This window comes from Dipodomys merriami, unplaced genomic scaffold (assembly GCF_024711535.1).
Source record: "Dipodomys merriami isolate MVZ:Mamm:240054 unplaced genomic scaffold, mDipMer1.0.p SCAF_28, whole genome shotgun sequence".
Lineage (NCBI taxonomy): Eukaryota > Metazoa > Chordata > Mammalia > Rodentia > Heteromyidae > Dipodomys > Dipodomys merriami.
The window spans coordinates 20,498,398-20,520,754 of record NW_027204270.1 but is presented as its reverse complement, the minus strand read 5'-3'; the positions used below and the strand labels follow the sequence as shown (position 1 = coordinate 20,520,754).

General features: G+C 53.7%; 1 protein-coding gene across 4 annotated transcripts in view; it reads left to right on the top strand.

Moving 5' to 3' along the window:
* Positions 1-13,542, top strand: part of Prdm2 (PR/SET domain 2) — a 98,337-nt gene extending 84,795 nt beyond the window's left edge. For all 4 annotated transcript variants that reach the window (XM_070037906.1, XM_070037909.1, XM_070037905.1 and 1 more), the window contains 2 exons: positions 11,673-11,810; positions 12,557-13,542. In XM_070037906.1, the coding sequence (XP_069894007.1) occupies positions 11,673-11,790 (118 nt within the window). In that variant the 3' untranslated portion in view covers positions 11,791-11,810; positions 12,557-13,542. The remainder of the gene's footprint in view (positions 1-11,672; positions 11,811-12,556) is intronic.
* The last annotated feature ends 8,815 nt before the right edge of the window (positions 13,543-22,357 follow it).

The window sequence follows — 22,357 nt, the reverse complement described above, 5'->3', positions numbered from 1 at the left end:
ATCCATGGTCAGCAACCTCTCTGGTGACCTGGTGTGCCATGTCACTCTCACGGGTGGTCTTGTCTCCTGGCTCTTTGCTGGTAAGCGGCATTGGTGGATGTGTGATGGGGCCTGCGTTGTTTTGGCTTTTCCCCCTGATAGCTGGAGATTGAACCTGGGGCTTCATGTGTGCTAGGCAAGTGCTCTACCACTTGGGCCCTCAGATCTTTGGCACTTTGTTTTTGAGAAGATCTTACTATCTTTGTTTCAGCTGGCCTCAAACTCTCCATCCTTCCTTCTACCTCGGAAGCAGTTGGGCTTACAGATGCGTGCCAACACTCCTCGTTGCATTTTTGTTAAAAGTCTGCATCCTGTAAGTGACTTATGGACAGAAAGGAAGTTTGGTGGAAGAAGTGAAGGCCCTTTCTCAATGAGACCTGCTACCAGGAATACTGGATTCTGAACAGAGGCATTTTCTCCCAACTTCCCTATATCCACCAGTACGTGTGGCCAGTGAATGTTGAGGGTTCCCTGGTGGCTAGATCTTGATAGCTTTGGTTCCCTGGTCCTTTCAGACCCCTGGAAGAGCCTGAGTTCCTCTTCTAATTACCAAGTAGAAGCTATGGATCTGCTCTGTAACTCATTCTGTTCTTGACTCAGGAAGTGGCTATAGAAGTTTTGTATAACTTCTTCAGTAGAGTTGCATGTGAATTTTGTACTCTGGCCATCTGCCTACTTTAGGTTCCTTTGAGGGGTCATGAGTGAGGTTGGGGGATACAGGTCTGAGAGAGTAGGCTAGATGGCTAGTTCAAGTATGTGCTGAGCAGAATTATCTCACCTTTGTAAGTAATGATATGTTTATGTACTCTAAAAGCAATTGTGTGTGTGTGCATGCACACAGGTACTGAGGCTTGAACTCAGTGCCTCACACTCTTAGTTTTTTGCCCAAAGCTGGCCCTCTACTTCTGGCTTTTTGCTGGTTGAAGATAAGAATCTCTCAGATTTGTCTGGCCTGGCTTTAAACTAGGGTCCTCAGGTCTTAGCTTCTTCAGTAGCTAGGGTTACAGGATTCATCACAGAGGTTGATACCAGCCTGGCTGGTATGGAGTCCCTGCTTCAGGGCCCCCTGTTCAGCCAAGTCACTGCACCATCCAGGACTTCCTGCTGGTCACAGAGCACACTGCCCTGCAAGGGTGGGTGGCACTCAGATGGCAGGAGGGCAAGATTGTCAGGTTCCACACCGCTGGTTCCGCCTTCTCAGGAGCAGTAGGGCAAGCAGAGTGCCAAAGACAGGGACCAGGACCCGTCCATGGACAGAGGGCTGGAGTGGCTCTTGATGGAGGTGTTCGGGCAGGGTCCTTGTGCACAGGCCTGCTCTTCTGTTGGAGCAGGCACACTCTGCTTGCCATGAGCGGCCTGGGTGTACACAGCAGTGCACATGGCTCCGGCTGTCCCTGGAGTTAGTCCCCAGCAGTCTCCCTCACTTCTCTGTGTAAGGAAGCAGGGGGGGGTCTCATCAGAAATGTTGCCTGCAGCCAGCCAGGCATGACCCCATCCTATCACCTCTCCTGACCACTCCCAAACCGGTAGATCCATTGCTCGTAAAAGACCAGTGGCCTCTGGTTACCAAGCGCTGCACACAAGCATGGTCATGCCCCCCCACCCCCCATGATCTCTGCAGGCCCTTTACCCTCCTCTGTCCTAATCACAGTGGCCATGCATTATATATTACACAAATAATAGTCTCCTAGAACCTGTGCCCCATGCAGGCAGAGCCCAGAGTGCCTAGCCCGGGCTGTGGCCCGCTGAGCCCATTCCACCCCATCTGGCCACCAGTTCTGCATCCACACATGTAACCAACTGTACTTGGAGAATATTCAAGAAAAACTTGGGTGTCTCCTCACCATGCACAAACACCTTCTTGTCGTAATTCTCAACCAAGTATGTGTAAACACCACCTCATTTTATTGATTGATTGATTTGATCTGTTGTGGGGCTTGAACTCTGGGCCTGAGCACTCACTGTCCCTCAGCTCTTCAGCTCAAGGCTAGCGCTCTGCCACTTGCCGTCTCCAGGCACCTCCGGGGCCCACATGCCTGTGCAGGCGGAGGGTCTGTGCAGCAAGGAGACAGACCAACCTATGCTGTGCCTGCTTTGAGAAAACTTCCATTCAATAATCTGGAAGATGTTTGTGACCTGTCCAGCGCTCCTGTGAGGCCCGACCCAGGGCCCTGAGCAAAGCCGCATCCTAGGAATGCTCCCATGGGCACTGAGCATGCGCCTCACGCCTATCTCCCACTCCCACTCCCCCCCCCCAATTCCCATGAGCACTGAGCATGCGCCTTCTCCCCCTGGACACTGAGCATGTGCCTTGCCCCATTCCATCCCCCCCCCACACACACACACATGAGCACTGAGCACGCGCCCTCCTCTCGTGAGCACCGAGTATGTGCTTTGCTCCGTGAGCACTGAGCATGCGCGTTGCTACCATGAGCCCTTAGCACGCACCCTCCACCTGTGAGAATTGAGCATGCGCCCTGCTCCCTACCCTGTCCCTGAGGCCTAGCACTGAGTAGGCAGCCTGGAGTGGCCAGATAAAATATCGTCTGGCGTAAATGACAAGCTGTCTTCGACCCTTTTGTTGAAACACTCCTGCTTATTTATGTTGTTCCACCCCCGCCCCCCCAATCCTGTGTGTGTAGGTTTATGGCTATGCTTCAGTCCTGGCTTTGGCCAGCTATGTGTTGACGGGCAAGTTGTCTGACTTCTCTGTGCTTTGGTTCTGTACCTGAAATGCAGAATGCCCCATCTCCAAGTTCCTGTGATCTTATGTCCCACCTTGGGCATCTAGGTTTGCTAGGTGCCACTCCTGGGGCTTGAACTCAGGGCCTGGGTACTGTCCCTTAGTGTTTTTGCTCAAGACTGGAGCCCTGCTACTTGAGCCACAGCTCCACTTCAGCTTTTTGTGGCTTCATTGGAGTTAGCAGTCTGCCCAAGTTGGCGTTGAATCTCAATGATCTGATCTCAGCCACCAAGTAGCATGAACCACTGGCACCAGCTTGACCTCAGCTTTTTAACCCCTTTGGCCTCGTTGTTTGACTAGTAACAATGGCAGTAATGAACTCTTAGGGTCCTTGTAGGGCTCCCCAATTTCAAAGAGCGTTCTTCCCTGTTGTCATGGGGATGCCACGTCGCCTGACGCAGATGGGAATGCGCTTCCCCTAGGCGGGTCCTGCATTCTCTCCACATTTTCTTCTAGGCTTGCATCCCATTCTTAGTCATTTCCTTTGGGAAGAAGCAGCCTGGGCCAACCACAGGGCATTGGGGCGTGCTGGAGCTGTGACTGTAGGGGAGAGATGTGGTGAGATCTGATGCTGGGCAGAGGGTCTGGCAGGCAGGAGAAACAGTTTTGAGGCTGGCTGGTACTTCCTTGGCCCAGGAGGGTCACGTCAGGTGGGTGGCTTCCTGCAGGGGTGAGGTCCCTAGGACTGGAGCCCAGCCCTGGGATGCGTGGGGAGGCTCTGCCTGAGGGACCTGTAGCCACACACAATTGGGTTCACAGAACTGGGGAAATGGAACCTTTGCCCCATGGTTTGGGCAGAGAGTGCCACCTTGCCAGGAAGCTGGGTCTCTGGACAATCTGTTTGTTTGTTGTTGTTTTATGTAGTGAGGTTTGAACTCAGGGCCTTATGCTTAGTCTGCTTGCTTCCTTGGCTGGTGCTCTGCCACTTGAGCCATGCCTCCAGCCCAGCTTTGTGTTTGGAGCTGGAGTCTTCGGGCCTTTTCTGCCGGAACTGTGAGTCTCTGAATCGCAACTCTTGAGTCGCTAGGATTGCAAGTGTGAGCCACCTCAGGCAGATTCTGTTCTTGAAAATAACATGGGGAGGGGCGGGGAGGGGGTGTGTGGTCAGGTCTATATCAGGAGCCTGGCTCCACTGTGCTGTTTCTTGACTGGGAGAGCCTTCTCTGAGCTCTCTTGTGCCAGGCTCTCTGGTGGGTGGTGCCAGTCAGGGCCAGAAGGTCCCTGCCTCCCGACCTTCCTATGTCTCCTGAGGCTTCACCCCGACACCTTTATTCCTCAAGGAAGCCGTGAGCCTGTCCTGTCCCCTTCCCATAGGCGGAGTGCAGCTTGGCTTCCCTGACTGAGCATAGGCTCTTGGCGGCCCATGGGGGTCCCTGTCGAGGTCATCAGGCCACAGCACCTGCCTTCCTCCTGTTCACACCATGTCAGGTGTGACCAGCGCATCACCTGCTGAGCAGTTTGAGAGCCAGCCACTTGGGTTTGGGGACTTGTGGCCCCCAAAGGCCTCAGGACGTAGCCTAGATGACCCACAGGTAGAGTAGGATGAGCTTTGTAGGGTGAAGTGGCCAAATGGAGGCCCACTGAGCCCATGTCTTCCCCCAGGACTGTTAGAAGAAAAATGGCTGGAGGGGCCTGGTCCACTGGCCACTAGGTGCTATAGCCACATCTGCTTTCCTGGGTTCTGCCCAGCCTGACCTCACTACACTGCACACCCTGCAAGGTGGCCTGGCCCAGGCCCCGCTGGCCTTGTTATGACCCCGTGTTCACTGGTGGTGGGGCCGAGGGCCTGCAGCACTCACACAGCGCTGGTGCTGCTGCTCCCGACCTCACCCGGACAGGGGGATGCAGCCTGCTGCCGCCCCACACCCCACTGCTGGGCTATACCCCAGCCACCTCTGCTCAGATCTCCTGGGTGGGGGGACCTTGTCCCCCGCCTGGGGACCCAGAGAGCATGGTGTTTGAGATCCCCCCAGCAGACTCCTCCCTCCTCTACCAGGTCTGTGTGGCCACTCCATGGCCCAGGGCCCACTCCACCTGCTTTGTCCTTCCATCCCTACCACTACAAGGCCTGGGGCTGCACGGACACAGCTTTGGGAGCCACAGGTCCTGAATTCAAATCTTCACAGTGTTCTTGTTGTCCAGGAGAGCTTGGATGGTCTAGAGAACTTGCCTAGGAGCCTCTTTCCCAAATGTGGCAGCCTTGGCCTCAAAACAGGGGGGCTGAGGACTCCACAAGGCACCCCAAGTAACTGCCCCCCCCCACTGAGGTGCTCAGTGATGATGTTATTACATTATTTCCTTCTCTCGCCTTTCCTCCCTCTCTCCCCTTCCCTCCCTCCCTCCTTCCCTCCCTCCCTTCTTCCCATCCTTCCTTTCTTTCTCTCTCTTTCAAGCTTTAGCAAGAGTTTATTTTAGTATCTTCAGATAAAGTAGGGAAAGAGAGAGAGAGAGAGAGAGAGAGAGAGAGAGAGAGAGAGAGACAGAGACAGAGAGAGAGAGGGAGGGAGGGAGGGAGAGAGAGAGAGGGAGGGAGGGAGGGAGAGGGAGAGAGAGACGGGAAGGGAGAGAAACGCGTCCTGCTCCCCGCGTAGGAAGAGTGGGAGTTGGAGGTTGGCGGAGGCTGGTCCCCGTCCTGTGGCTGTCCGCTTTCCAAGCTGGGCGAGGACTCTCATGCTCTGCTCATGCAGCTCCTAAACCTTTGTTTTTTTGCAGGGGTGGGGGGGCTAAGATGGGTGACAGCCCCCCATCACCTAGGTAACCTGCAAGGACCTCTTTTGCCACACATACCTTTCATTCTTTCTATCTCTACCCATTTGTGGCGTTCCCAGATTTAAAAAAAATTAAGATATCAGATTTACATACCCCCGTGTATGTCCATTAGAAAGGGGGGGGGGGAAGGGAGCTCATCTGCTTCCTCAGTTTACTTCCTGACATGTACCTTGTTCCATGAGTCTACCTGAGCTCAGAGAGGCACAGGCATTTCCCAAAGGCCACACAGCAAGTCGGTGACAAAGCCAGGAAGCCCCACCCCTCTCCCCAGCCACGCCTGGCTCCTGCATTGGGTGACACCCGACAGTTCCTGGGAGTAGATGCCAGACAACTCTTGGGCCTCCATCTCCCTCCATCCCCCACCCCCTTGCAGCCAAAGTACAGAACGTCCCAGGCACTAGGGTTGGGTAAGACTGCTGGGCTGGGCCCATGGCCCAACTAGCACAGTCCTGACAAGTACACAGGAGAGACACGAGGCGGGACAGGGTGCACAAGAGTCTCAGCCCAGGATGCCCCAAAGGGACACTGCTGCCTTCCCACCCCCCATCCATCAGAGTGGCAGCCGCCCCTCTCCTCCCCAGACTGGGCTCTGTGCACCTCCAGATCAGCTCCCCTAGCTCCCCAGGAGTCTGTTGCCAAGGCAACCGCATCCTCCAGGTGCTCCCGCCCCGTCCTCTACCTTTGGCAGTGGCGGTCTCCCTGCTCCACCTCGGCTGCTCACACTTCCACCCAGTCTCTCCCCCTGTTCCCTTCGTGCTGCCATGCCTGGACCCCTCCTCCTTCCCACCGTGAGGCTCTGGATGCGGGCAGGTCTCCCCCAGGCCCTTCCTTCCACCCTCGTCATCATCTCTCTGGCTTTTCAGGCACATCTGACCCTCAGGGCCTTTGCTGTTCCCACCTCTTGGAACCGAAGGCCCAACATGGGTCCGTCTCTCCACTTCCTGCAAGTCCTAGCTCACTTGGTGCTGTTTCTGAGGCCTTGGTCTTCCCCATAGCACTTCAGGTCTGCCCTCTGTGGGGTCTCTGTCATCACCATCTTGGGGTCTTTGGGGCCACAGGCACGCATGCATGTACCTGCTTACTCTCTGCGCCTGCTGGCCTTGGAGTCTGGGCTGGGCTGGGGAGGTCTCAGGAGACACGGGAGGGGCTGAGGCCACTACCCCACACTCAGCTACAGCAGCCCGGGGAGCAGCCAAGGTTCCTTTGCTGTCTGGCCTGTCTGTCTCGCTCTCTGTCTCTCTGACTTTATCTCTGTCTGTCTCTCTGTCTCTATCTCTGCCTGTCTGTCTCTGTCTCTGTCTCTCTGTCTCTGCCTGTCTGTCTCTGTCTCTGCCTCTCTGTCTCTGTCTGCCTGTCTCTGTCTCTCTGTCTCTGTCTCTGGGTTTGAAGCTGGCAGGGACACAAGCTGCTCTCCATATTCTCCCACCCACAAGTCTATTTTTCTGCTCGGTGGCTGGCTATCCTTTGCCTGTGTTTAGGTTGTAGTTATTATTTCCCTAATTTCTGTTTTTGTTGTTGCCTTGGCTTTGGTCTGTCTCCTTGGCCCAGCCATACTGTGTTCCTGAGAAAGCTCTGGACCCCAGAGGGAGAGATCCCCATAGGGTCCACAGTAGCTCTTGTCTGCTTGGGATTTCTAGAACCTTCCTGTTCACTTCTAGAACCTCCCTTCTTCCTCCCCTCAGTCTTTCCCTGTTTTCTCCCTGCCAGCTGGCCTGGCTTCCTGTTTCTTCTTTTCAATTTTTCTTGTATATTTCATTGTCTTTCTCCTTTTTTCTTTCTTTCTTTCTTTTTTTTTTTTTTTTTTTTTGTTGGTTGTGGGGCCTGAACTCTGGGCCTGGCCCTGTCCCTCAGCTCTTCAACTGTAGACTAGCGCTCTACCACTTGAACCTCAGCCCCACTTCCAGCTTTATCTGCTTATGTGGTGCTGAGGAATCGAACCGAGGGCCTCATGCATGCAAGGCAAGCGCTCTACCACTGAGCCACCTTCCCGGCCCCTCATTGTCTTTCTCCTTTAGCTGAAATTGCCAGGGACTGCTTGAGCCTCACCTCTAGTCCTTTTGCAGTTAGTTTCTCAGATAGGGTCTCGCACTTTTGCCTGGCTGGCCTGCTCCTCTCTCTACCTTCCTAGTAGTTAGGATTATAGGTGTGAACTACCATACCGTATTTTTGAGACAGAGTCTTGCTAACTTTTACCTGGGCTGGCCTTGAACACAATCCTCTGATCTCCACCTCTCAGGTGTTGGGCATCTGAGCAAAGACCTTCCGTAGGAGAGAGGGGCAAGCCAGATCACTGCGTAACAGAAGAGGCGTGCTGCCTGGGGCAGGAGGGGACCGCAGGAAGCAAGCTGTCGGTTGGGGTAGCTGGTGCGCTCTGGGGTCCCCGACGTTGCGGCCTGTACGTGACTGTGTGCCGCATAGTAGTTTCTGGAAGGCATCCTGTGGGTGGATATCCCACTTTGAGCCAGGTCAGGGCGGAGCTGGGGGCTGGCTCCTCACGGCCCATCTTTGCTTTGAAGAAGTCCAGCCACTCTGTGAGAACCTGCACACGGCACTCGCACCCTGCGTGGCAAAACTCCTGGGCCCTGCTCAGCGCCTTGGCTTTGGGATTCAGAGTTACTTGGCACCCCTCACGGAGGGATGTGCGCGGGAGCCCTTTAAATCCATCTTGGTGCAGCCCCAGTGGTGGGAATTTCGTGGACTCAGAACCACTGGATCTGTGTTCACTCAGTGCTATGTTAAGTGCTAACAACACAACAAGGTACTAAACCCAGGTGGCGGTCTTCACCCTAACTGCTCTGGAGCTCAGGGCTATGGGACCTGGCCCACGGCCACTCTGCCTCAAGGGTGGCCCAGGGTGGTGGCTCTCCCCTGGGCAGCACCTTGGGTCCCTGGAGACACCCCATTCCCCATGTCCCCCTCCTCCCCGAGGTTCTGGCAGCAGGACCTCTGTGTTTAGGCCAGGCCTCTCTCAGGGAATCTCTGGATCAGCCAGGGCCCCATCCCTTCCAGAGGCGTCACCCAAGTTCACCGAGACGAGCTCTGAAGGCAAGGAGGTGGGCCAGATGCTAGCAGGGGCCAGGATTTCTGAAGGAGCAGATGTGGAAAGAGAAAACCACACTGCTGCCAGACATGAGCAGGGAACTGTTCACCAAGATGGGGAGTGTGTGAGTGTGATCGAATAAGTGTGTGTGCAAATGAGTGTGAGTGTGGCAATGTGTGTTGTGCGTGAGTGAATGTGAGTGTGGGAATGTGTGTCTTGTGTTGGTGAATGAGTGTGAGTGTGTGATTGTGTGTGTGAGTCTGGGTTGGGATCTGTATTGAAGGGACTGTACAGAAATACTGTGTTGTACGGAAGTGGATGCCTGATTACACAGGGTAGCAGAGAGGCAGATGTGCCGGGGTGAGGCCCTGGAGCTGAGGGTGGGGTACCCAGGGGTGGGGGTGGGGCTCTGAAGGTAGGGAGGCCAGGCCCCGTCTGCCATCGGTGGGAGAAGAGCAACTGGGGTGAAGGGGAGCCAAGGGTGGCCAGCAGGACACTCTGATGCAGCGATACAGTCTAGGGTCATTGTTCCATCTAGTGTCCTGAAGAGGCTGCCGTCATTGTTTGGCGGAGGGGGACTGAAGGGGACCGAGGAGAAGGAGTAGCTGTGGGGGGACCCACGAAGTGTCTCTTGTCACTAGTGTGTGTGTGTGTGTGTGTGTGTGTGTGTGTTGTGCCGGTCTGATGCTTGCCCTCAGGGTCTGGGCACCATCCTTTAGCTTTTGCACTCAAGGCTAGTGCTCTATCACTCGAGACACAGCTCCAGGTCCAGCTTTTTGGTGCTTCATTGGAGTTGAGTGTCATGGACTTCCCTGCCTGAACTGGCTTCAAATCGTGATCCTTGGATCTCAGCCTCCTGAGGATGACAGGTGTGAGCCATGGGTGCAGGCTGGCAGTCAGCCTTTGAGGATCCGAGATTACCCCTCCTCCCCCACCGCCCAGTGCTTCCTGCTCCCACACAGGCCATCCCCTGGGTGGATTGCGGTCCCGCTCTGAGCCTGGATGGTGTGGGGGAGGGGGCCTGGGGAGCACACCCCAGCTCTCTGAGGGCCATGCTGCCACCCTTGGCATCAATGTCTCCAAATGCCACCCTCCAAACCCTGCTAGTATGCGCTGGAGTGCCAGCATGCCGAGGGCCGTCTCCATGTGGAAGGACCACGGTTCTCAACGCCGGTATTCCCACATTGCCGATGGGCCTGGTGCTCACCCCTGACTCACCGGGGTGGCACAGCCGGGGAGTGGGCACCCAGCATTGTGAGGTTATGTTGCCATCTTCTGTGTGACTCAGAGCAGACTGCCGGAGGACCAGTTAGTTCCAAAGTCCCTGTGCTCAGCCCCCAGCATCCTGGGGACCAGGAATACACTGGGGTCTCAGGGGTGCCCTGACCAATGCAGGACTCCAAGATCAGGACAACCACTCCCTGGGCCAGAGAGGACCCTGAAGTGGTGAGCTGAGCCTCAGTTTCCTTATCTGTGAAACAATGTGACCATCCACCCTCCCTATCTCCTGGGCTGCTGGGGGGCCCAGAGGGAAGGCCGGGAAAGGGCTGGGGAAGTGGGGTTCCTATGAGTGGCAGCTGGAACTGTCCACCAGGTGGGCAGAGCATCCAGATGTGGTGGCCAGGCTTGTGTGTGTGTGTGTGTGTGTGTACACACGCGTGCAGGCAGGGGGAGAGCACGCCCCCTAGTGGAAATGGTCATGCCGCAGATGGGGGACAAGAGAACGGGGACAGCTGTGGGGGCGGGGCATGGCTGGATGGAGCTGGGTATTAGTCTATGCTCACTACCACCTTGCGTGCCAGGCTGGGGCACCACTGGCTCCCACCCTGCGCTTTGTCTGTCACCGGCCCCATCACCCAGTCAGCCAGCACCCAGGGAAGTTGAGGCCCAGAAGCCCTGGCCTACCCATCTTGCCTCTAGCTGCTTTGGCCAGCATCCTGCTGGCCTCCTATTGGTCCGTCTCCAGAGATGGGCAGAGACAACAGATTGTGCTGGGAGGGGCATGGCCTGTGTATAAATACGACACAGTCCTGTATACCACTATCACCTTGGAGTCATTTTATTGTTTTGCTTTTGAGGCAGAGTCTATGTGGCCTAGGCTGGCCTAGATTGTGGGACCTTCCTGCCTCAGCCTCCTGAGTGCTGGGATTACAGGCAGAGCCACGGGTGCGCACCCCATATACATATGATACACATATACACATACATTATATTAGTATAATTTTAATATATTTATAATATTATTTTTAAAATTTCTGAAAAACACGGAAACCACACATTCTATTGAGTGGGCTGTCATAAAATCCAGACTCCATTTACCCTCCTCCAGAGTGGCTGACACTCCGGAGATGTAGGCTGGATGTTGGGTCCAGAGGCTCGGGACACTGCCCTCCTGTCCCCACACAGGTGTGTCTGTACCGCCCCAGGAGCTTTCTGCCTGTGGTGCTGAGGCCTGGCAGGTAGGAGATCAGGGAGGCCAGTGGGAAATGGAGCCACAGAGCGGGTCAGGCTGTGGTCTCTGCGGCTGGAGCCAGTCCTAGCTGTCCACTGGGAGAGTGTGTGTGTGTGTGTGTGTGTGTGTGTGTGTGTGTGTGTGTGTGTGTATGTGTGTCTGTCTGTCTGTCTGTCTGTCTGTCTGTTGTGGGGCCTCAGAAATAGACCTTTATTTATTCTTGCCCAGATTTCTGTGTGGTCCCCCAGGGGGAGGGCATGTTGATCAGACCCAACAGTGCATGTGCTGGGCTCATGCCTGTAATCCTAGCCACTTAGGAGCTGAGGTCTGAGGATCATAGTTTGAAACCAGCCCAGGCAGGAAAAGTTTGTGACACCCTTGTCTCCAATTGACTACTCCCGAAAAAGCTGGAAGTGAGGCTGTGGCTCACACAGTAGTACCAGCATTGAGCCAAAAAAATCTCAGGGCCTCCAGGGCCTGAGTTCAAGCCCCAGGAATGGCACAACAAAACAAAGCAGAACATCTCAGGTCACATGGGCTGAAACCAGGCACTCAGCCGCCCGGTGTCCAGGAGATGCCATCCTGCCTGAGCCCCAGGTAACATTTCTGCTCTTCCTCTTCCCGTGCAGCTACAGCCTCCGCCTGGCATCCCGAAGCCCCTCGTCAGCCGCCTACATCACCAGGCAGTGCCGGAAGGTCAAGCCCTCGGCTGCGCCCCACTTCCAGGCACCTTTCTTCAAAGAGTAGATGCTCGCCTGCCCTGACAGGTAGGAAGCAGGGAGCGGTGGCATTGGTTTCTGACGTGGGTGGTTCTTGGGGGTGGAGAGGCTGGTGTGGGCTGGGGTGGGCTTGTCTAGGACCTTCCTCCAGGAAAGCCTTCATGACCGAAGGCAGAGACGTGGGGCCCCTGGGCTTCAGACCCTCGCTCTGCCACTCACTCAAGTCATGTGATCTCCAGGCCTCAGTTTCCACATCTGTACAATGGGGAGCACAATAGAGCGTGCTTTGTGGGATGATTGTGCACATAGTAAGGGTCAAATGTATCCAGAGCATGTAGCCTGGTGCCTGGCCATCACTCAGCTCTGGGTGTTAGCCTGTGGTATGGTGATATAATGATAAATAGTGGGAAAATAACAACAACAATCGAAGCTTCAGTGCCTGTCAGTCCACGAAGCCTTGTGGAGTCTCCATTCCCACAATGGGAAAAACCTGGGAGGCAGCCAAGTACCCGTGGCTCACACCTATAATCCTAGCTACTTAGGAGGCTGAGGTTGGAGGCCAGTTTGAGGCCAGCCCAGGCAGGAAAATCCATGAGATTCTTATCTCTGGTGAACCACCAGAAAGTTGGAAATGGAGGTGTGGCTCACATGGTAGAACACCAGCCTTGGATTAGGGAAAGCTAAAAGGGAGACAATGCCCAGGTCCTGAGTTCAAGTCCCAAGACTAGCACAACAACAACAAAATAGCCACCAGTGCGTGTGGTCATCGCTGTTTGTTTCCTGTTTCTCCTCAGCACCAGAAGTGACTTGGAATCAGTGAAGCCAAAGGGACTGGCAGTCGACCCTGCAGGAAGTTAACAACCGGGCCCCGTGTGAGATTGCGAGCGTGCATGCGTGTGTGTCTGGGCGTGCGGGTCCACGCATGCCCTTCAAGCCAAGGTCCCAAACCCGGGGGAGCAGGCAGGCAGCTGGCTCACACCATCCTCTGGACTGATCCTTGGATGTGACCCCAGAAAGTGTTCTGCAGCTCAGTCTCGCTGTTGAGATGGGGTCTCTCATACTATGCAATTTCTCAAGAGCTCCTTGCCCTGCTCTTTTTGTTTGTTTGTTTTGCTTCTTGAGCTGTCTTTGGCCATTGTGGGGACTTTGGGTTAACCCCCGGAGTCAGCCTTAGTCCTGCCTGAGGAAGGCCTTCCAAGAGGCCAAATTCCCCCTTGACTCCCACCCCTACTTTCCCTCTCCCCCCTCCCCCTGCCATGCCTCTGGGAATCAGTAGCATATAGACCCCACGGGCTGAGCCTGAGTCCTCAGCCCCAGCACTGGGAGGAATCCTCTTTCCTGCCTGAGGAACCAGAGCAGAGGGTCATGCGTGTACACACTTGCACTCACGCACACACTTGTGCACGTGCATGCGCGTGCACGCGCACACACACACAGAGAAAATGAAAAAAGAAAGAAAAGGAGAAGAATTTACAAAAAGGACAGCGGGAATAGGAATGATTTTCCTGCCAGGGAAAGTCGGGGGTCACATCAGCTTATCCTGGACATAGTCTGGGTCAGTGAGGTTGGTGGGTCCGGTGCCTTGGGGGTGGACCCCAGGCAGAGGGGCCCTGGGACCCCTTTGGTGCTGTGTCCCCTGGGCACGTGGCAGGCCCCGGGTGGTGGGACAGCGCGACACCGTAGAGAGATTTGTGTTTTCCTTTTTCAGGGCTACTAGGGTTGATCTCCCAACTCTGTAAATATGTATGGAGACACTTTTAAAAAGCACGTTATTTATGGCCCCGATTGTAAATGCCCCGTTTTTAAAGTTTTATAATGCCTCTAATCGAATCCGTCCGTGTCCTGGCTGCCGCATGGGGGTTCCGGGGATTCTGGGAGAAAGCCACATGCGCAAAGAGGTGCCGGCCAGCGGCCCAGGTCGCCCTTGTCCCAGCTTCCACCCAGATAGAGCTGGTTCTTTGTTTTCCACTTGTATAAATCCATCCGTACCCCAGTGGGGGCCTCTCACCAGCACGAAGCACGGATACAGCTCTGTCCCCTGCACGTCCTCACTCACAGACCGTGCCCCGGCCTCTGCACCCCGAGGGGAGAGAGGAACACGCAGCAAGCCGCCAGCGTCGGCGCCCAGGGCTCCTCCTCGTCCACACACCTCACACCAAGCCCCGTCCACACTCGGCTGTGAGGAGAGCGCTTCCGCTCACAGAGACCAGGCTGTCCATGGGGGGTGGGCCTGCCCGGCCGGGGGGCGGGGGGAGGGGGTTCCTCCAAAGGCCTCCAGCCTGGGGCACGGGTCAGCTGCCTCTGCTGCGGGAAGCCAGTGGAAATAAAGGCTGGAGAGGGATGGCGAGGAGAGGGCGTGGTGTGGTCTTTGTGGATCTTGGCCTGTGGTCTCCCACATGGGTGGGTGGGTGGCAGGGCTGAGGCTGAGACACAGGCTTTTTCAGAGACTCCCCCACCCCCACACACATCTGGAAAGCCACGCTTCTCTCGCTGGTCACTCGCTGACCCTCCAGTAATGAAGCCATTTATCCAAGTCCTAAAGTCCACCCATGCCTGCAAACAGGAGGCCTGCCTTTAACATAGAAAGAAAAATGTTTCTCTCCACAATGTTATTGAGATCCAGTTCACAGGCAGTGTGCCCCCTTAGAAACTAATGTTTAGGGGCTGAGACTGTGGCTTAGTGGCAGAGTGCTTGCCTAGCATGCATGAAGCCCTGAGTTCGATTCCTCAGTACCACATACACAGAAAAAGCCAGAAGTGGTGCTGTGGCTCAAGTAGCACTAGTCTTGGGCAAAAGCAGCTCAGGGACAGCGCTCAGGCCCTGAGTTCACCAGCCCCCAGGACTGGCAAAAAAATAAAAATAGATAAATCATGTTTGGAGGATTTGTAACAGATGTGCAGCCATTGTGGCCAGCAATTTTATTTCTTTATTCTGTTTGGACTAGGATTTGAACTTTACTACTTGAGCCACGCTCCCTGCTCTGTTTGTTTTTAGCTTATTTTTTCCCGTGGCTGGCCTGGACTGAGATCCACTTATACCTATGTATTGGCCACAAGCATTCACCACTACACCCAACTTACTGTTTGAGATGGGGGTCTTGCTAACTTTTTGCCTGGTCTAGTCTCAAACTATAATCCTGATCTCTACCTTCCAAGTGCTGAAGTTCAGGTGTGAGCTGCCACATCTGCTTTAGAAGATTTTCATCACCTCAAAAGAAACCCCAGATGCGTGCAGGTGGCTCGTGCCTGTAATCCCAGCTACTCAAGAGGCTGAGCTTTGAGGATCGATCGAGGTTCAGAACCAACCTGGGCAGAGAAGTCTGTAAGACTATCTCCAATTAACCACCAAAAGAAGCCAGAAGTGGAGCTGTGGCTCAAAGTGGTAGAGCACTAGGCTTGAATGAAAAAGCTAAGGGGCAGCACCTAGGTCCTGAGTTCAAGCCTGAGAACCAGCACACACATGCACACACTCGTGCGCGCGCGCGCGCACACACACACACACACACACACACACAAACCTCCAAAAAAAGAAACTTTCAGCAGCCACTCCCCCAAATGCCTTTACTATAAAACCTCCTTCTATCCCTAAGAATCTGCCCATCTTATCCATGGCATATAAATGGACCATGTGACACGCGACTTTTGGTATAGCATCTTCAGGTTGTATTCAGTCCACTTATCCGCCGCAGCTGATGATTCCTGGATTGCTCCAAGATGGGGGCTGATACAAAGGATGGCACTAATTGGGTTTAGGTGGCTCACACCTGTCATCCTAGCTGCTCAGGAGGCTGATGTCTGAGGATCATAGTTCAAAGTTAGCCTCAAAGCTTTCTCCAATTAATCAGCAAAAAGCTGGAAGTAGAGCTGTGGGCACACACATACACACACACACACACACACACACACACACACACACACACACACACACACACGTCACCCCTACACACAAGATGGCACTCCCACAGCAGGGAACAGCTTTCTCCCTGTGTCTGTCTGCACTTACTGCTGCCTTAGTTTGGTTTTAGCCACTCTACTAGAAGGAAGGGGCTGTGGTCCTGGGGAGGGTGATCCTAGGCGTGGGTGGGGCAGAGGATGGAAGTGTGGGAACAGCAGCCCTGCATTCTCTCTGGAGTTTGGGGTGGGTCCCCCTGCCCCGCAGAGGGGCTCTGCTCCTGTCTTAATCTTGTACAATCATAAGGGAAAGAGCCTGGAGTTTTGTCTTTTCACCTGAACACTTTCCTCTAAAAAGACACCGCGGTGTGGGGGCCAGGGATCTCCATGCAAACAGAGTGGATGGAGACCCATCACATCCCACGAGACCCCGCAGGCTGGCGGTGCGGGAAAGCGTCCTGGTGAGGGAGGCTGGGGTGACTGTCACCACATGGGGCGGTCCTCTGTGACTTGGGGGCTCATCTCCTCTGGGAAGAATCCCACAGGCACAGCCCACCCTATTGCCTGCTTGCTTATACACCAGAGTAGCACCACCCATAACTTCCTGTTCTTTGGGAAAGCAAAAGCCAGCCTCGGAATGAGGGGGTGGAACCCTCACACCGGCTCTCCAGCCACCCCCCAAACTCGAGCAGGTGGAGTTGAATGCACACAGGCCTTGTTATAGGCCTCCACGTGGTGGTGCTGGCAGAGGCTGGAGAAGAAGGACCGTGTCAGGAGGCAGCAGATCCAAAGCCAGCCCTGCTTGGGTTGCGAGCAACAGGTGGGTATCTGGGAGGACTTCCTGGAGGAGGCAGGGACATAAGAGGCTCACAGGCCCTAATCAGGACCCCATTTTCTGAGGTCATACTGAGCCTTAAAAGGTAAGATTGCAAGCAGGCTAGGATGAAAAAGAAGGTGGTGTCCACTTCCAGACCACAGTTCAGCTCCCTCAGAAGAAGCTTCCAGAGGGCCTGGCAGGCCCCATGTCTCTTCTGCACAGAGGAGGTCAGCGAGCGGCAGCTCCCCAGGCCACCCCTGCTCAGTCAGCCCAGCGGCGGTGGTGGCAGCAGCGGTACCATTACTGAGTTCAGAGGCCTGCCAGGCAAAACTCGCATCTCCGTCCACAGCCGTCTGCTCAGAGAGGTTGGGCAGTTTGGTGAGGGTCCCACAGCTGGCCATTGTGGGCCAGGAATTCCACGCATCTTTCCAAGCCCCCCTCACCTGCCTCACCCATCCCTCCCTGCCCCGCTGCCTCTGTCTCCACACTGCTGGTTCCTCCTAGACTTGAGCAAGGGTCAGTACCCCATCCTCAGCTCAGCTCCCAGGGGTTAGGCCCGGCTGGCCCCAGAGCTCAGCTTTGTTCCTTGTTTGAACACACAGTGACATCTGTGTATTTGCCTCCCCGTGGTCTGGTCCAGTGTCTCCTCAGGTGGAGGAAACCACTGTTGCTCGAATCACCTGGTAGTTTTGTTTAAAGAGATTGCATTGAGCTGCACCGGTGGATCACGCCTGTAATCCCAGCTTCTCAGGAGACTGCGATCTGAGGACTGTGGCTTAAGGCCAACCCAGGCGGGAAAATCTTATCTCCAATTAGCCAGCAAAAAGCCAGAAGTGGTGCTGTGGCTCAAGTGGTAAAGCACCAACCTTGAGTACAAAAGCTCAGGGGCAGGGTCTAGGCCCTGAGTTCATGTCCCACAACCAACACACACACACACACAAAGAAAAAAAAATAGGTTGAATGAGACCAAGGGGTAGGGTGTGCGCCTGGACCACCTGCATCCTGGGTGGTCTCTTTGTTTCTCACCACCTCTTTAGTTTGAGGTGTGACCGAGCGTGAGCACAGGCTTCCAGCCCCCCAGGGGGCCAAGGCTGCCTCAAGGGCTCTGGGATGCCCTGCCGACAGTGTCCCTGGCGGCTGGGGACATGGGCATTCACAGGAAGGAGCTGGGCCATGAGAGGGCGCTGTGCAGGGGAGGGTGGGGGAGGGGTCAGAACAGGAAGCCCATCAGCCTCTGCAGCAGGAAGACTAGAGTGATCAAGTCTCTGCCAGCTCAGTTGGCCCAAGGCAACAGGAAGATGCCTGCTCGCCACACAGCATCACATCAGCTGTGGCTGGGACCCAGGCCCAGGTGGATGGGGCAGCGCCCTGAGGCTCCTCCCTTTAGTGCGTTCAGCCACTGAGCTAAGAGCACCCAGTCAGGGCCTGAGCCCAGGGGAGCCTTGGGGCTCCAGAGCTCTGCAGCCGGGGGCTGGGGAGGCAGGACCCACTCAGCTCCGTGTCCCCATACCCCTCCCTGCTCAAGGAAGAAGGGAGAGACGCTCCCAAGAGGAGCTGGGCCTGGCTTTGCTTTATTCTTACAGCATTTAGTCCTGCAGGCACTCCTGGCCCCTTAGTTGAACTAGAACATCAATCCCATGGAGCAGAGGGGCTCCACCTGTCCCCGGACACATTGTGCCTTGGTGCCAGCAGCCCTCTGGCTGCCAGGAGGCCCTTCAAGGATTCACCGTGACAGCCATCGGAAGGCCTCCCTGAATGTGATGGTATGAAGCAGTGAAGTGAAGACACAGGTTGGTTTCCAGCCTCAGGGCTGAGCCAGGACCTGCAGCCTGGCCTGCCAGGTCTCTCTGTGTCTGTCTTTGACTCCAGGGAAGCCTTTTATTTTAAACTCTTACTTCAGAGATGGGACTGCCAGGTGAGACACAGGATACAGCCGGGCGCTGGTGGCTCATGCCTGGAATCCTAGGAACTCAGGAGGCTGAGATCTGGCAACTGAGGTTCAAAGCCAGCCAGGACAAGCAAATCTGAGAGATTCTTTCTCCAATGACCCAGCAAAGAGCCAAAAGTGGAGGAATGGTTCAAGTAGTAGAGCACCAGTCTTGAGTGAAAAGGCTAAAGCAAGAACGCCAGGCCTTGAGTTTAAACTCCAATACTAGCCCCCAAACAAACAAATGAATACACAACAACAAAAAGCGGGGCGCCGGTGGCTCACACCTGTCATCCTCGCTACTTAGGAGGCTCAGATTTAAGGATCGTGGTTCAAAGCCAGCCCAGGCAGGAAAGTCTGGGAGATTCTTATCTCCAATTAATCAGAAAAATCTGGAAGAAGTGGCATGGTGGCTCAAATGGTAGAGCACTAGCCTCAAGCAAAAAAAGCTCAGGGACAGTACCCAGGCCCAGAGTTCAAGCCCTAGGACTAACAAAAACAAAAAACCCACCTCACCCAAGAACAGAACAATAAAGAACCATTTTGGGTACACGTGAATGTCAACCAATCAATTAATATTAAGTTTAAGTATGCCCCAATGTCCCAAATCTACATTACAGCCTCACACTAAAACAACCATCCTTTATCAGGAAGTCCAATTGGATGGGCTTTCTGGGCTGCCATTGGCAGGATTTGGCAGGCTGATTTGGAGGGCTGAGCCCCTTCACGATGGTCCTCTCTTCTGGGTCAGCATGAAGGTCTCAGGCTCATTACCCTGGTGCCCTTCAGCCTGCTCTGGCTCTCGGCCCAGCATCCGGGCCACTGCTATCTCCACTCTTAAGAGCCACTCATGCCTGGATGTGAAGGTCATCCAATGTCAAGTGGAGTCACGAAGGCTCTGAAGAGTTTTCAAGTGGACTTGAGGCCTTGCCCCTGGGATTGTGGCTCTGATGTTTGCTCGCTGTGTTGTTATTGTTGTTGTTATTTGTTAGTTTTGCTTAAGTCTTCCCATTCTTGTCTGATGCGAAGACCAAATGGCAGAGGGACATGTGAGGGGACCTGCTTTGGCACCAGCTGTCAGGATGCTCTGGCACAAGAGAGGGCTCCTACTGCTGGGGTCCCCTGCCCTCTGTACTCCCCTGGGACTCAGCAGTTCCTTAAACACTTTGGAAAAAGTACTTTATTTTGGGGGTCGAGGTGGTGGTGGTACTTGGGCTTGAACTCAAGGTTTTGTGCTTGCAAGGGTAGGTGCTTTACTGCCTGAGCCAATGCCCCTGGCTCTTTTTGCTTTAGTTATTTTTCAGGTAAGTGTCTTGACTTTTTTTTTCCTGAGCCAGCCTAAGCCTTAAGCCTCCTTGGAATAGCCAGGATCATAGGTGTATGCCACCACACTCAGCTCATTGCTTCTAGTGGCCTTTTCTAACATCTGCCTGAGCTGGACTTGAACTGAGTTCCTCTCACATTGAGCTCCTCCTCCTGACTATCCTGTCCCTGCCCTTAGGAAGGCTGTCCCTCCAGGGGTCCTTTCTTGGAGATGCAGCCCTGGTCCTCCACGGTTTTAGCCGGTGGAGGGTGCAGGTGTGGGTGTCATCCTGTGGAGGGCGCAGGAGAGCAGGAGAGGCAGCTTTGCAGGGAAGTTTAAGGGAATCATGGTCCCCAAGTGCTTCTGCCAGCATAAGACTCTATAATGCCACATTGGGGCATCTGGGCAGAAAAGAGTCAAGGAACTGTTTTGTCTGATGGGATGGCTTTGTAATTTTTACATCTCAGGGATCAGCGTCTTGGGGCGGAGCTATTCCATCCTCAGCACAGCTGAGCAAATTGAGCCCCAACTCCATGTGGTCAGTGTTGGTGAGCGCAGGCCCTAGCTGCTGCAGGAGGAGAGGATGTGGGGTCTGAGCACAGGGCCAGGGGCCTCTGCCCAGGCTCCTCAGGACCGCAGTGGGAGGGGCCCTTAGTGTCTCTCTGATGTCTGCTTGTGATCATTTGTCTCTTACGGCTGGGATGAGGACTCTAGATCCTCTCCATATTTGTCTTGGCCTGGATCTGTGGCAAATGTTTTCTTCCCAGTTTGCAACTTGTCTTTTTTGTGCTTTGAAGCAGATTCACTCACAAAGCCAGCTTCAAATTTATGTATGTATGTATGTATGTATGTATGTATGTATGTATGTATGTATGTATGCATCTATCTATCTATCAATCTATCTATCTATCTATCTATCTATCTATCTATCTATCTATCTATCTATCTATATCTATATCTACCTACCTACCTACCTATCTACAGTGTGGATTTAGTGCTATAAATTCCTCTTTCGGCTTAGCTATGTGCCAGAAATGTTTACATCTTCTGTTCCCATTTGGAACATGTTAGCATTTTCTGAGACTTCTTCCTCTTCCATCCATGCATTATTTAGATGACACAGTTGCTCAGTTTCCAGAAGCATGGAATTGCTCCTATTCTTTTCAACTTATGCTTCGCTTATATTATGCTCAGAGAATGCACTTTGCATGATTTTTTTTGCGGGGCGGGGGGAGGGAGGGCTCAGTACTGGGTCTTGAACACTTGAGCTCTCACTTCAGTTTTTGTTTTTCTCCCTTAAGGCTGGCACTCTACTACTTGAGCCACAGCTTCACTTCTGGCCTTTTGCTAATTAACTAGAGAGAAGAGTCTCACAGACTTTCCTGCTTGGGTTGGCTTTGAACTCATCCTCAGTTCTCAGCCTCCGGAGTAGCTAAGATGACAAGTGTGAGCCACCAGCACCTAGCTTGATTTCAGTTCTTTTAAATATATTTTCTAGAGTTTGCTTTATGGCACAGATAGTGTATCTTCATATGTGTTCTGGGGAAACTTGCAAAGAATGCTTATTTTGTTGTTAGGTGGTGTGTTGAATAAATGTCAATTAGGATTTTGTTGATAGTGTTTTTTCTGTTTTATAGCCGTATGGTTCATGTCTGGCCATTCATTGTCAACAGAAGGGTGAAAAGGTTCCTAGTTATATTTGTGTATTTGTCTGTCTCACATTGACGCTGGGGTGGATGGCTAGAGACCCAGAGGGCTCGTCAGTGGTAGAAGTAATAGAGTAGTGGACAATCTCAGACAGGCCAGTGAAGAGCGAAGCTATGACATAGTCCTTAAGATAGACAAGGGGAGTAATCGAACTCAGAGACCAGGGATGAGCTGTGATGCTGCAGATCAGACTCGTTCCATTGGCCTCATAAAATAGCATTTTATTTCAATTAAGTTAGAATAAGCACAACTCACTCAGTGCTGGCCCCTAAAACGGATCTAGAGAAGCAATAGCTATATTTGCACAGTGATTGGAAGTTCAGTGTTCCCATCTAGCAAGTTCAATGTACTGTGAGTACTGCCGGCTAATAAACCTGAGTGTAAAAGCCACTAGTGATGGCAATAGACAAATACAAGCCTGTGTTGGAATGACAGCTAGGCCTGACAGTCACTGAAAACCCATCCAAATAGAACACAGCTAAGCAAACCTTTGAAAATGTGCCTGAACATGTCTGAAACCAATGTCATAGACTGGGTATGGTGGTGCACATCTGTAATCACAGCCACGAGGGAGGTATAAATAGGAGGATCATAGTCCTAGCCTGCCCCAGGTAACGGTGAGACACTATCTGAAAAAACAAAACAAAACAACTAAAGCAAATAGGGCTGGAGGCATAGTTCAAGTGGTAGAGTGCCTGCCTAGTAAGTGCAGGGCCCTGAGTTCAAATCCCAGCATCATCAAAGAAAAAACTGAGAAAAGAAGAGGCATCTTTGTGAATATCTTAGGTAGGATCGAGGGCGCAATCAGAAAGCTGGTAGGTTTTATTATTTATTTTTATTTTTTATTTTTTGGGTCTGGTCGTGGGCCTGAACTCTGGGCCTGGGCGCTGTCCCTCAGCTCTTCAGCTCAAGGCTAGCGCTCTACCACTTGAGTCACAGCGCCACTTCTG